Source organism: Oncorhynchus mykiss, chromosome 30 (assembly GCF_057628025.1).
Source record: "Oncorhynchus mykiss isolate SJ-2025 chromosome 30, ASM5762802v1, whole genome shotgun sequence".
In the NCBI taxonomy this organism is placed as follows: domain Eukaryota; kingdom Metazoa; phylum Chordata; class Actinopteri; order Salmoniformes; family Salmonidae; genus Oncorhynchus; species Oncorhynchus mykiss.
This window is the reverse complement of record NC_143051.1, coordinates 16,898,175-16,913,062: the sequence shown is the minus strand read 5'-3', so window position 1 is coordinate 16,913,062 and position 14,888 is coordinate 16,898,175. Positions and strand designations below refer to the sequence as shown.

The 14,888-nt window shown below is 44.4% G+C and overlaps 1 protein-coding gene across 1 annotated transcript in view; it reads left to right on the top strand.

The window, feature by feature from the left end:
* Positions 1-14,888, top strand: part of vps50 (VPS50 EARP/GARPII complex subunit) — a 222,461-nt gene that overhangs the window by 51,268 nt on the left and 156,305 nt on the right. The window contains exon 10 of the mRNA XM_036971386.2: positions 13,288-13,330. Within this exon, the coding sequence (XP_036827281.1) occupies positions 13,288-13,330 (43 nt within the window). The remainder of the gene's footprint in view (positions 1-13,287; positions 13,331-14,888) is intronic.

Sequence of the window (14,888 nt, the reverse complement as noted above, 5' to 3'; positions counted from 1 at the left end):
TGATTGTTGTCCTATGGACAGAGTCTCCAACCTCAGCTGTAGATCTCTGCAGTTCATCCAGAGTGATCATGGGCCTCTTGGCTGCATCTCTGATCAGTCTTCTCCTTGTATGAGCTGAAAGTTTAGAGGGACGGCCAGGTCTTGGTAGATTTGCAGTGGTCTGATACTCCTTCCATTTCAATATTATCGCTTGCACAGTGCTCCTTGGATGTTTAAAGCTTGGGAAATCTTTTTGTATCCAAATCCGGCTTTAAACTTCTTCACAACAGTATCTCGGACCTGCCTGGTGTGTTCCTTGTTCTTCATGATGCTCTCTGCGCTTTTAACGGACCTCTGAGACTATCACAGTGCAGGTGCAATTATACGGAGACTTGATTACACACAGGTGGATTGTATTTATCATCATTAGTCATTTAGGTCAACATTGGATCATTCAGAGATCCTCACTGAACTTCTGGAGAGAGTTTGCTGCACTGAAAGTAAAGGGGCTGAATAATTTTGCACGCCCAATTTTTCAGTTTTTGATTTGTTAAAAAAGTTTGAAATATCCAATAAATGTTGTTCCACTTCATGATTGTGTCCCACTTGTTGTTGATTCTTCACAAAAAAATACAGTTTTATATCTATATGTTTGAAGCCTGAAATGTGGCAAAAGGTCGCAAAGTTCAAGGGGGCCGAATACTTTCGCAAGGCACTGTATATTTCATTGGTCATCCCCAAAGCCAACACTTCCTTTAGCTGCCTTTCCTTCCAGTTCTCTGCTGCCAATGACTGGAACGAATTGTGAAAATCTCTGAAGATGGAGTCTTATCTCCTTCTCTAACTTTAAGCATCAGCTGTCGGAGCAGCTTACTGGTCATTGTACCTGTACACAGCCAATCTGTAATTAGCCCATCCAAATACCTCATCCCCATAGTATTACTTACCCTCTTGCTCTTTTGCACCCCAGTATCTCTACTTGCACATCATCATCTGCACATCAATCACTCCAGTATTAATGCAAATTGTAATTATTTTCACCTCTAGGGCCTACTTATTGTCTACCTCCCTACTCTTCTACATTTGCACACACTGTACATAGATTTTTCTATTTTTTTTCTTCTATTTTTCTTTTCTGTTATTGACTGTGTTTGTTTATGTGTAACTCTGTGTTGTTTTTTTTCACACTGCTTTGCTTAATCTTGGCCATGTCGCAGTTGTAAATGAGAACTTGTTCTCAACTGGCTTACCTGGTTAAATAAAGTTTAAAAAAAATATCCCCCTCCCTTTCTTAATCCCCCTCTTTCTTAATCCCCCTCTTTATTATTCGCCCTCTTATTCCCCCCTATCTCTTTCTTATTCCCCCCCCTCTCTTTCTTATTCCCCCCCTCTCTCTTTCTTATTCCCCCCCTCTCTCTTTCTTATTCCCCCCCTCTCTCTTTCTTATTCCCCCCTCTCTCTTTCTTATTCCCCCCCTCTCTCTTTCTTATTCCCCCCCTCTTTCTTTCTTATTCCCCCCTCTCTCTTTCTTATTCCCCCCTCTCTCTTTCTTATTCCCCCCTCTCTCTTTCTTATTCCCCCCCTCTTTCTTTCTTATTCCCCCCTCTCTCTTTCTTATTCCCCTTCTCTCTCTTTCTTATTCTCCCCCCTCTTTCTTATTCCACCTCCCTTTCTTATTCCCCCTCTTTCTTTCTTAATCCCCCTCTCTCTTATTCCACCTCCCTTTCTTATTCCCCCTCTTTCTTTCTTAATCCCCCTCTTTCTTAATCCCCCTTTCTTATTCCCCCTCTCTCTTTCTTATTCCCCTTCTCTCTCTTTCTTATTCAACCTCCCTTTCTTATTCCCCCTCTTTCTTTCTTATTCCCTCTTTCTTTCTTATTCCCCGTCTTTCTTATTCCACTTCCCTTTCTCTTTCTAATTCCCCCTCTTTCTTTTTTATTCTCCCTCTCTTTGATGCTTGCCTCTATGCCAGTCAACGATTTACAGAGCTCTCTTCCTCCTCTTCTAGTTACTGACTGGCGTGGCCAGTCTCTCATTTTATCAGCCTTCAACTAGCCATATCTGTTCAGCCAGATATCTGCTTCTCTGTCCTGCTCTGTGTGAGGGATTCACTCTCTGCCAGCTCATGGAAGCCACCTTCCCCAGTCTGTTTATCATGCCCCCTCTCCCCCCTCCTCTCCCACTCATTAATTATCCTCCATTGTTGAGTTGTGTGTGGCAGTGCTTCCGCTAGGAAGATTTGGCACCAGACAAGTGACCGCGAAGATTGTAATTTATCGAACATTTGACCGGTCATCCATATGAATTGGGTGCGTCATCAATAATATTGCCATCAATAAACAATGGATAATGAGCCACATTTACATGTCCTTTAAAAACAGCCTATAACCAATTACATCGAAACACAAGGATAGTGTTTTGTATTGCATATGCAAAACTTTAGCCAATTCATTGGTTTTTACTTTTCCTTTTCCATGGTTCAGCTGTTGCGGAATTGAGCACTAAATGCATCAGGGCGTTGAATGCATGGGCCTATAGGCTTAAGAGTCCACTGTATGATGTTATTTGAAAATATGTCTAAAGGAAAAAGCTAATGCCTAACCCCGGAGAGCGGGGGAGAGCGATGCCGGCATCATGCTACAACACCGACATGCTTCTCTTTCAGACAGGCTACTGTGTCTGCTATATAGATATACAGGAGGGGAAATCATTCATTTTCGTGATCTTTTTTTATCTTCCGTTTAAAAAAATTAAGATAAGCATTATATTGTTAGATTATACGGAGCACACAATTAAAAAGGCAGATTGAACTTAATTTAGACAATAAATTGTTATCAACAGAAGGAAACAAAACACGTGTTTGCATATTTAAAGAACTGGTTTGGATGAATAAATAGGTCTACAATAATAATGATATACAAGAATAATAATTATAAAACAAATTATTTATAAATCCCACCCGAATAACGAGTTGCAGAGTAGCCTACATTTGTGACCGACCGTCTCGATTCGGTCTTATGTAGCAAAATTTGAAACTGTTTTTTTTTTTTTTTTACATTGGATAAAAACAGAAAATTTTATATCATACACAAAAGTTGAGGAACAATGGGGAAAGTAATTCTGCTTTGAAATTTGATAAACTTGTAAACCCATTTTTTTTTTTTTAAATGTCCCTTGAATGTTTTGGTACACTTAGAGCTTTATCTACACTCATTCAGCATCGTTCACACCCTCTTAAGCCTTAACCCCACCCATCTCCTTAAGGATTCACATGTCTTTAAGAAAAAGTATAAACACAAAAACGACAGGTTGCATGACATCAGTAGCCTGGTGGTCCAAAATAGCAAAACTGGTGTATTTTAACACCGATAAACCCATCCGTTTAAACATGTATTTAGTATATGTCAATCTCGTAAACCAGGCAACTAAAAGCTACTTTCTCAACAATGTTTTGGTTCATTTTTTGCACGTTAGCTGGCTAGCCAGTTCAAATAATGACCATGTCATATAGCTGACAACGTCTTTAGCTAATTTGTTTTCATTATTACAGGAAAATAAACTCACAACAAAATTATTATTTACAAGTTAATGCAAGCTAATTACATAAAGTAACTTATGGTTGTGAGTGTAACGAAATAAAAGCAGGGCATTCTGGAACTTGGACACTCTCGTTGGACTAACGTTATATCCTAGTTTGACTTTGGTGCAGGTTCTTCACATTACCGTCTCTAGTAAACACACACTATATCAAATAAGATTAAAGTTTATTTGTCACATGAAAAGGATACAGAAGGTGTAAACTGTTCAGTGAAATGGTTACTTGCATAGTGGAGTCTTGTTTAGACATGTAGCTAGCTAGCTAAACAATGAACCATAATTCCAACTCATAACATTGCTTCCCTGTATTAATCTGCAGGTAGCTAAGGCTAACCAACGAGGTTCAACGAGATTACGTCTATACAAATCATACACATAATGTTAGCTAGCGAGCCATCCAGCTAACTTTAGCTAGCTAGCTAACAGTACGCTTTAACTTGCAATGAAAATGACTTGATAACAAGATTAGACATGTATAATATCTGAAAATCTAGCTAGCTAGAATATTTTACCCGTATACATGGATGAAGGCTTCTCCCTCTCGGTTGCCCTTAGTTTGAAGATGTCATCCGGAAACAGCCTTCTGTTTGTTCTCTTTTCGACACTCTGCATATTTGCAATCAACACCTGAATTTTCTCCTTCTCCTTAGCTATCATACTCTGCTTCCACCGGGCATTCCACAGATTTCAAAACTCGGTCCTCCAGAAAGTGGAGAGCATTAGCAATACTTTTGCAATTCTTTGTGATATCTTTAAAAAAAAAAAAGAAAGGCATCTCTTGGCATGTCCAGTCCATCCATTATCTCAGCCAATCATGGCAAACAGGAAGGTTCCTGCCTTTTTCTGTGGAATAACCAACTAGGCTTGTAAATGGCATACATGTTTGTTATTAAGGCACATGAAAGTTCACATGTTCCCAAAGGCATTTCTGCCAAAAACCTAATTTTGATTGAAATGAATATGTTCAAATGCCTCTCCTGTGAAGTAGTGACGCGTAACATACTCCTAGTATTATGAAACAAGTCATATTTGTCCTTGCCAACATTATCACCTTTGCCCAGTATAATATTAAAGCTTGTCCATTAGCAGGACATTCCTGTTGTAGGCTTTTCACCATAGGCATACTTTTACTTTAATTTTACTTCAATGGAAAAAGGTTTCCATTTTTGCAATCAACAGTAGCCCAAGGCCTCTCTCTCCGCTGCAGCATTCACATAAGGCAGCGCGCAAGTAGTTAGTGGTTCTGAAGCACAAAATCAGGATGTGTGATATGCAGCCCCGGAAAATTTGGCAGGCCACAATTTAATTTGTCAGCATTTCATTTATTTAATCGGCCAAAAGCTGTCAATTACCGGCTAACGGAAACCCTGGTGTGTGTGTGTGTGTGTTCGGGAGGTATTTATTTGAAATGCAGAGCCCCTTCAGTTCACACATTTGTCCTGATTGGTGGGCAGGCTCAGACTGGAGAGTTGCCTCTCCTCTTCTTAAGTAGTTAAGAGCAATTTCCTCCCTCTTTCCCCTCCTTCCTTTTCACCCCTCAGTGGAGGGATATGTTTGAGAGAAGCCCCTGGATGTGCGAGCAGGATTTATCCAGGCTAGAGCTGAGGGGATTTGAGTGTCAGAAAGTAAGGGGTCAGGGAACCAACCTTTCGCTTCCCTCTCTGACCCCTTCTAAGGCCGTCCATAGGAGAGTCTTCAACTCACTGACCGACCCCCACTGCCAATCTTCAAACACAACTGATATCCCGAAGGACAACAGAAAGAGAGCGAGAGGTTCAGACATCTACATACTCTGAGGGAGTGGCGGGGTCACTGTTGTCACTGCATGTATTTCTAAGATGCTATAGTTAGGGCATACGACATGGTATATAACAGAGTTCCTCATACTACCGTCTACTCTTAATAAAGGGGAATGACGATAAAACGGAATCTATGGCATTGGATGATGTAGGACTGAGAACATGTTGAAAGAGGATGGTGTGTGTAGCTGAGAAATGTTTCTGAGAGCCAATTATCCCACTTCCTTTGATATCCTAGACAGTTTTACTCTAACATGTTGTAGGGGTTCAGAGGGGTAGCAGTACTCTAAAATGTGTTAGGGGTCAGAGGGTTAGCGGTACTGTAACATGTTGTAGGGGTCAGGGTTAGCGGTACTCTAACATGTTGTAGGGTTCAGAGGGTTAGCGGTACTCTAACATGTTGTAGGGTTCAGAGGGTTAGCGGTACTCTAACATGTTGTAGGGGTCAGAGGGTTAGCGGTACTCTAACATGTTGTAGGGTTCAGAGGGTTAGCGGTACTCTAACATGTTGTAGGGTTCAGAGGGTTAGCGGTACTCTAACATGTTGTAGGGTTCAGAGGGTTAGCGGTACTCTAACATGTTGTAGGGTTCAGAGGGTTAGCGGTACTCTAACATGTTGTAGGGGTCAGAGGGTTAGCGGTACTCTAACATGTTGTAGGGGTCAGAGGGTTAGCGGTACTCTAACATGTTGTAGGGTTCAGAGGGTTAGCAGTACTCTAACATGTTGTAGGGGTCAGAGGGTTAGCGGTACTCTAACATGTTGTAGGGTTCAGAGGGTTAGCGGTACTCTAACATGTTGTAGGGGTGAGAGGGTTGGCAGTACTCTAACATGTTGTAGGGGTCAGAGGGTTAGCGGTACTCTAACATGTTGTAGGGGTGAGAGGGTTGGCAGTACTCTAACATGTTGTAGGGTTCAGAGGGTTAGCGGTACTCTAACATGTTGTAGGGGTCAGAGGGTTGGCAGTACTCTAACATGTTGTAGGGGTCAGAGGGTTAGCGGTACTCTAACATGTTGTAGGGTTCAGAGGGTTAGCAGTACTCTAACATGTTGTAGGGTTCAGAGGGTTAGAGGTACTCTAACATGTTGTAGGGGTCAGAGGGTTAGCGGTACTCTAACATGTTGTAGGGGTCAGAGGGTTAGCGGTACTCTAACATGTTGTAGGGGTCAGAGGGTTAGCGGTACTCTAACATGTTGTAGGGTTCAGAGGGTTAGCGGTACTCTAACATGTTGTAGGGGTCAGAGGGTTAGAGGTACTCTAACATGTTGTAGGGTTCAGATGGTTAGCGGTACTCTAACATGTTGTAGGGTTCAGAGGGTTAGCGGTACTCTAACATGTTGTAGGGTTCAGAGGGTTAGCGGTACTCTAACATGTTGTAGGGGTCAGAGGGTTAGAGGTACTCTAACATGTTGTAGGGGTGAGAGAGAGGGAGCAGCTCCCCTTTTTGTCTATTGATTATAGCCATCCACGTCAGATGGCATTTTCCCATCATCCCCTGACCTGCAGAAGACCACGAAATGGAAAGCCTGTGTGCGACAGCCTGGACAGTAAAGTCGTCTATCTGTGTCCCAAATGACACTCTGTTCCCTATATAGTGCACTACTTTTAACCTGGGCACTCTGAAGAGTTGTAATGTTATTTGCTATCAGCCCTGGTGAAACGTTGTGCACTATAAAGATAATGGGTGTCTAGTTGGGATACATCCTATCAACTCTAATCCTGACCAGCTAGATCCCAGCTTTCCCTGGGGATGTATTTGTTTCTGGGGACACTTATTTTGGTGTACTACAGGTTAGGGCCTGGAGATCAGGAGTGCAGCAGGGATCAATAGAGATTAGAGATGCTCCAGAGCTCAGGGGAGCTGCTCTCCTCCACTCTGTCTTCCTGCCTGCGCCGCCGCCTAATGAGCTCAAATGTTTCTGGGTTTGGATGGCTGCCAGCTCTAAACACCACAGCAGATTCTCCCTCCACCCCTCTCTTAGCCACAGCTCTCTGGAGAGAATCTAAGAGTTCCCATTTAAATGAGCTTCTGAAAAATTATACTGTTCATGAAAGTCTAATTTCACCTTTTTCCTGACTACCTCCCAAGGCTGGTACCAACTGATTTTAAATGTTTCATTTTCCAGAGTTGAGGACGAGGCATTAGGGGGGATGGACGTTGATGAGCTGGCAATCTGCAGTGTCAACCACCTTACCCCTGTCCCCTTGCTCCGGTCGTTCAGTCCGTTCAACTGTAGAATCAATTTAATTAAAACAGGACATTCCAAGGCTTTGAGGTCACAGGGCCAGACTGTCTGACCTTTGATCCCGAGAGTCCTTCCTAAACCAACCCTGACCTCTCCTACTACACTATATATACAAAAGTATGTCGACACCCCTTCAAATTAGAGGATTTGGCTATTTCAGCCACACCCGTTGCTGACAGGTGTATACAATGGAGCACCCAGCAATGCAATCTCCATAGACAAACATTGGCAGTAGAATGGTCCGTAGTGAAGAGCACAGTGACTTTCAATGTGGCACCCCCATAGGATGCCATCTTTCCAACAAGTCAGTTCGTCAAATCTTTGCCCAGCTAGAGCAGCCCCGGTCAACTGTAAGTGCTCTTATTGTGAAGTGGAAACATCTAGGAGCAACAACAGCTCAGCCGCAAAGTGGTAGGCCACACAAGCTCACAGAACGGGACCGCCAAGTGTCGAAACGAGTAGCACGTAAACATTGTCTGTCCTTGGTTGCAACACTCACTACCGAGTTCCAAAACGCCTCTGGAAGCAACGTCAGCACAATAACTGTTTGTCGGGAGCTTCATGAAATGGGTTTCTGTGGCTGAGCATCTGCACATAAGCCTAGGATCACCATGCGCAATGCCAAGCGTCGGCTGGAGTGGTGTAAAGCTCACCAACATTGGACTCTGGAGCAGTGGAACACGTTCTTTGGCGTGATGAATCACACTTCACCATGTCATATACAAAAAAATTATCTACTTCCTCAACGGGGATCGGTCAACTTTACTCTTTTTGGCTTTGGCCCACCATCTAAACAAACTTTAATCTTTTGACCCTCGCTATTGCGGCCCAGTTGATTGGATGGGGTGATGCTCCCTCTTCTGTCTGCTGTAGTCTACGATCTGCTCCTTAGTTTTTGGGATATTGAGGGAGAGGTTATTTTCCTGGCACCACTCTGCCTGGGCTCTAACCTCCTCACCTGTAGGCTGTCTCATTGTTGGCCGACCGCTGCCTGGGCTCTAACCTCCTCACCTGTAGGCTGTCTCATTGTTGGCCGACCGCTGCCTGGGCTCTAACCTCCTCACCTGTAGGCTGTCTCATTGTTGGCCGACCGCTGCCTGGGCTCTAACCTCCTCACCTGTAGGCTGTCTCATTGTTGGCCGACCGCTGCCTGGGCTCTAACCTCCTCACCTGTAGGCTGTCTCATTGTTGGCCGACCGCTGCCTGGGCTCTAACCTCCTCACCTGTAGGCTGTCTCATTGTTGGCCACCCGCTGTCGTGTCGTCAACAAACTTGATGATTGAGTTGACACATGACGTGTCCAAGCTGTTTCACACAAACACATCACGATGACCTTGTCATGTAATGGAACATAACATGTCACTTCTCCAACAGACAGTCATCTGTGTTCTGACATTTGCAGCCGTGACACAGACATCTCCATTTGTCAGATTCAACGGACACATTTCAGAGCTAGAATATATTATTTCATTCCCTCAAACTCAACTCTGGACCTCGAAGCCAGTTCCACTGCTTTTTTTTGTCATTGTTCCTCTCTAACCAGGGACTGATTTTAGACCTGGGACACCAGGTGGGTGCAAGTAGAACAGAATACCAGCAGGCTCCGGGTCAGAGTTGAATACACCTGCTTTAGTTCATATCCTAAGCAGCCTTCCAAGGAAGTTGACAGGAAGGCTGCAGACGCCAGAACACAGACAATGCGTCCATTTGAATGCTTGTCATCTTCTATGCTGTCCATAGTATAGCCGTCTGAACCACCACGCTTTCCCATGTCAAATAGTCCCTTGTTCTGAGAAAGGTCAGAGAATATAGAACCTACACATCCAGATATGTGTATCTGGGTAATTGCTTTCTCTATTTTTCATCTTCTAATGTCAGATGGGGACTAAGCCCTCCAATCAGATTCTTACGATCCAGACACAATGGACCACTGAGGTGCTGGATACCCTAGTTTGGGTAGACAAACAAAAAAAGACGACAGTCACAGGTTTATGGTCTAGTTACATTCTAGTGGCTTAAGCCTGGACAGTTAAACTAGACAGACAAAAGGACTGCCAGTTCAGACTGTCTCACTCTGCTCTCCTAATAGCATTGTTGGACTGTTATTTGGGAAGCGAGAGTTATGTGGTTGATGTGTTAGTGGCATTGGGGAACGGAGTCTCATCTTGTCAATGAGTTCATTATGCATATGAGGAGAATTAAAAACACCCCTGAGTCTCTCTCTCTCTCCCCCTCCCTGCCTGCCTGCCTGCCTCCCTTTTGCTTCGCGCTCCATGTTAAGATGCTCTTCAATTACAGTATTCCCACTGACATCCTTGCCTTCTGTGTGTCCTTCCAACCCACCATAGGCGCCAACAGCCTGCCTGTGTCCCCTTCTGTTACGCTTTTCCCACAGCTCCTCTCCAACATATTACCAATGTTAATTGAAAAGGGCCCCTCCCCCTTTCATGCCCACAGCGCCTGACGAGGTAGAGGGATTTAGTTGAGTTTCTTTCTTCTCCTTTTTAATGCATTCCGTCTGATCATTAAAGTGGGGCAGCACACAGCAGGGGGTTGGTGCGTTCCACCCTAGTCCCTACTCCCCCCTGTCAGTAGAGGTTTACTCAGAGAGAGAAGCAGTACACTTCATGTTAATTAGCCCTCTCAGTGAGAGACTGGATAAAACCATAGGAACAGAAATACTAGAATGGACTAAACATTGACTTGAATTGGAATGTCCATTCTAGTCATTTCTAATTCTATGATCAAAACAGCTGTACAGGGTCTCCTCTGCTTGCCCTGTCTCTGACACTACTGTGGCTGAAGTCTCTGCCTGCCCTGTATCTGCCACTACATTGGCTGAAGTCTCTGCCACTACCATGGCTGAAGTCTCTGCCACTACCATGGCTGAAGTCTCTGCCTGCCCTGTCTCTGCCACTACCATGGCTGAAGTCTCTGCCACTACCATGGCTGAAGTCTCTGCCTGCCCTGTCTCTGCCACTACCATGGCTGAAGTCTCTGCCTGCCCTGTCTCTGACACTACCATGGCTGAAGTCTCTGCCTGCCCTGTCTCTGCCACTACCATGGCTGAAGTCTCTGCCACTACCATGGCTGAAGTCTCTGCCACTACCATGGCTGAAGTCTCTGCCACTACCATGGCTGAAGTCTCTGCCACTACCATGGCTGAAGTCTCTGCCACTACCATGGCTGAAGTCTCTGCCACTACCATGGCTGAAGTCTCTGCCTGCCCTGTCTCTGCCACTACCATGGCTGAAGTCTCTGCCACTACCATGGCTGAAGTCTCTGCCACTACCATGGCTGAAGTCTCTGCCACTACCATGGCTGAAGTCTCTGCCTGCCCTGTCTCTGACACTACCATGGCTGAAGTCTCTGCCACTACCATGGCTGAAGTCTCTGCCACTACCATGGCTGAAGTCTCTGCCACTACCATGGCTGAAGTCTCTGCCACTACCATGGCTGAAGTCTCTGCCTGTCCTGTCTCTGCCACTACCATGGCTGAAGTCTCTGCCTGCCCTGTCTCTGCCACTACCATGGCTGAAGTCTCTGCCACTACCATGGCTGAAGTCTCTGCCTGCCCTGTCTCTGACACTACCATGGCTGAAGTCTCTGCCTGCCCTGTCTCTGACACTACCATGGCTGAAGTCTCTGCCTGCCCTGTCTCTGACACTACCGTGGCTGAAGTCTCTGCCTGCCCTGTCTCTGACACTACCGTGGCTGAAGTCTCTGCCTGCCCTGTCTCTGACACTACCGTGGCTGAAGTCTCTGCCTGCCCTGTCTCTGACACTACTGTGGCTGAAGTCTCTGCCAGGGTACAGTCGGGAAAGGCACTTAAATATTTTGTCTTGCACACATGCACAATCTGTGTCTCAAGGCTTGAAAATCCTTCTTTAACCCGTCTCCTCCCCTTCATCCACACGGAGCGCCAAGTCTGGGACCAAAAGGTTCCTGAACAGCTTCTACCGCAAAGCCATAAGACGCTGAACAGTTAATTAAATGGCTACCTGGACTTTCTGCTTTTCACCGCCTACCTACAGTTGAAGTCGGAAGTTTACATACACCTTAGCCAAATACATTTAAACTCAGTTTTTCACAATTCCTGACATTTAATCCAAGTAAAAATTCCCTGTCTTAGGTCAGTTAGGATCACCACTTTATTTTAACAATGTTAAATGTCATAATAATATTAGAGAGAATGATGTATTTCAGCTTTTATTTCTTTCATCACATTCCTAGTTGGTCACACGTTTACATACACTCAATTAGTATTTGGTAGCATTGCCTTTAAATTGTTTAACTTAGGTCAAACATTTCATGTAGCCTTCCACAAGCTTCCCACAATAAGTTGGGTGTATTTTGGCCCATTCCTCCTGAGGTTTGCAGGCCTCCTTGCTTGCACATGCTTTTTCAGTTCTGCCCACAAATTTTCTATGGGACTGAGGTCAGGCTTTGTGATGGCCACTGTGGCTTTGTGATGGCCAGTACAATACCTTGACTTTGTTGTCCTTAAGCCATTTTGCCACAACTTTGGCATTATGCTTGGGGTCATTGTCCATTTGGAAGACCCATTTGCGACCAAGCTTTAACTTCCTGACTGATGTCTTGAGATGTTGCTTCAATGTAGCCACATAATTTTCCTTCCTTGTGAAGCCATCTATTTTGTGAAGTGCACCAGTCCCTCCTGCAGCAATGCACCCCCACAACATGATGCTCCCACCCCCATGCTTCACGGTTGGGATGGTGTTCTTCGGCTTGCAAGCCTCTCTCTCTTTCCAAAACTATAGTTTGTTAACATGAAATTTGTGTGTGTGGTTGAAAAACAAGTTTTAATGACAACCTAAGTGTATGTAAACTTGCGACTTCAAATGTACTTGTACATACCTCAATCAATCACCCCAGTACACTGACTCGGTACTCGTAGTCCTACCTGTAGTCTTTGTATATAGCCTGTATATAGCCTTGATGTTTTATTGTGTTACTATTTTATTTGTATCTATTTGTTAATTTTCATACTTTTAACTGCATTGTTGGGAAAGTGCTCGTAAGTAAGCATTTCACTGTAAAGTCTGCACTTGTTGTATTCGGCGCGTGTGACAAATAACATTTTGATTGAAGTGGATTTAACAGGTTACGTCAATAAGGGACCATAGCTGTCACCCGGATTCACCTGGTCAGTCTTTGTCATGGAAAGAGCAGGTGTTCCTAATGTTTTGTACACTCAGTGTACAGTAGATTCAGTTTGTTCTTTGATGTTGCCAACACCGTCCTCTAATCAACTAAGACTTTGAAACAACTGCAAGACAGCAACCTATAAAGACTAGATCCAGCATTCAGCACAATGTTCTTTGTATCAGAAATGGCAAATCGAACTGAGAAAGTTCAGCACTTTGAGTACAGCCACACGCAGTTGTTCAAGGTGTTGCCTTTCACTAGGGAAATGATAATGAGTCAGGAAACACCATTTGTGAAATACCGTGTTGCTTTGTACAAAACGGACAATGGCTTTTTTTCCCTGTCTCTGTGTGTTAGAGTATGGTGACGGCGTGTTTCTGCAGGTCAGGATGAGTGATACCTTAGAGTTCTAGGTCACTGATGGAGGCCAAGTGAAACCTTGTCTCGTGTCTAGGTGATCAGCAGGGAACTGACCTAACAATGTCCTTTCATTCACAGTGAGTTGAATTCCAAGCTACAAGACACTCTGGAGCAAATAGAGGTACGGAGGAGCTTTTTTCCCTTGTTTCTTCTTTTTCTTTTAAAAAGAGAGGAAATCCACTCTACCTTTTAGTGTTCCGCTTTCATTAAGACCGTTGAGAACCAGATGGAGATATGGAGACACAGGAGCATGGCTAGAGACGGGGATTGAACCATGGTCTCCGGTGCATGGTAGCCACACATAGGTTTACTAACTATTTCTATTGGTTAAGAACACTGCGATTTATCATACATCTCAAAGGTTGTTTGACACTGAACATATTAAATATGAACATCACCTTCCCTGTAATTGTTTAAATGCCTACAGTTAAACGAGAGACTTAGTGTTTTATCTTAACATTGACCGTTTTCTGTTTTTCCTGCTACATATTAACATATTTAAAAAGCCATTCCCACATCCACGCTTAGGGAGGTTCATTACCTGGATGCCATGTGAATGTGTGACACCACCACCACCACCACTTGGTCTCTAAACTGATCCGCTGTGTGGCTCTGGTGGTCGAATGGTGGATGGCGGGTGCTGCTGGAGAGATGTAATTGGGAGGTAGCCAGTCTGGCGTGAAACCCTTCCTGCTAGCTTCAGTGAATCTGCAACACGTTTTCTCATCATGCTCTTTAATCCTGCTTTCTCTACCAAAAAGCGCAGGTGTCTATGGAAGAAGAAATCTGAATGAAACAATTTGTATGTTCATTTGCATACACATTCATAATTAAAGTATTTGGTAGGAAAGAAATGATAAAATCTACAGTATTTTCATATAAAATTCATAACATTTGTAGAATGTAATGTACTTTGCTTTCTCAAATAAAATTGCCATAGTATGATAACTTCGATGCACAATTTCTATGCTTTCCATTCTTAGCCAGAACTACAGTAACTCCATCTTCTGCTGTAAACAAAATGTTGTCTAATTCGACACCGTCCCTGCCACCCTGTTTAAAAAAAAAACATTTTTTTTTTTTTTTCTCTCCCCAATTTCGTGGTATCCAATTGTCTCATCGCTGCAACTCCCATACGGACTCAGGAGAGGCGAAGGTCGAGAGCCGTGCTTTTTTTTCTCTCCCCAATTTCGTGGTATCCAATTGTCTCATCGCTGCAACTCCCATACGGACTCAGGAGAGGCGAAGGTTGAGAGCCGTGCGTCCTCTGAAACACAACCCAACCAAGCCGCGCTGCTTCTTGACACAATGCCCACTTAATCCGTAAACCAGCCGCACCAATGTGTCGGAGGAAACACCGTACACCTGGCGACCGTCGCTAGTGCGCAATAGGACAAGGACATCCCTGCCGGCCAAACCTTCCTCTAACCCGGACGACGCTGGGCCATTTGTGGACCGCTCCATTGGTCTCCTGGTTGCGACAGAGCCTGGACTCAAACTCAGAATCTCTAGTGGCACAGCTAGCACTGCGATGCAGTCCCTTAGGCTGCGTCACTCGGGAGGCCCCCTGCCAGTGTATTTCTCTCACGCAGCAGCTCTGTTTAATGTTAATGGTGGCGCTCCTTTGACCTTGGGGAGGCTGAGTGTGTATCTCTCGTCCCCTCCAGAAACCTGGCTCT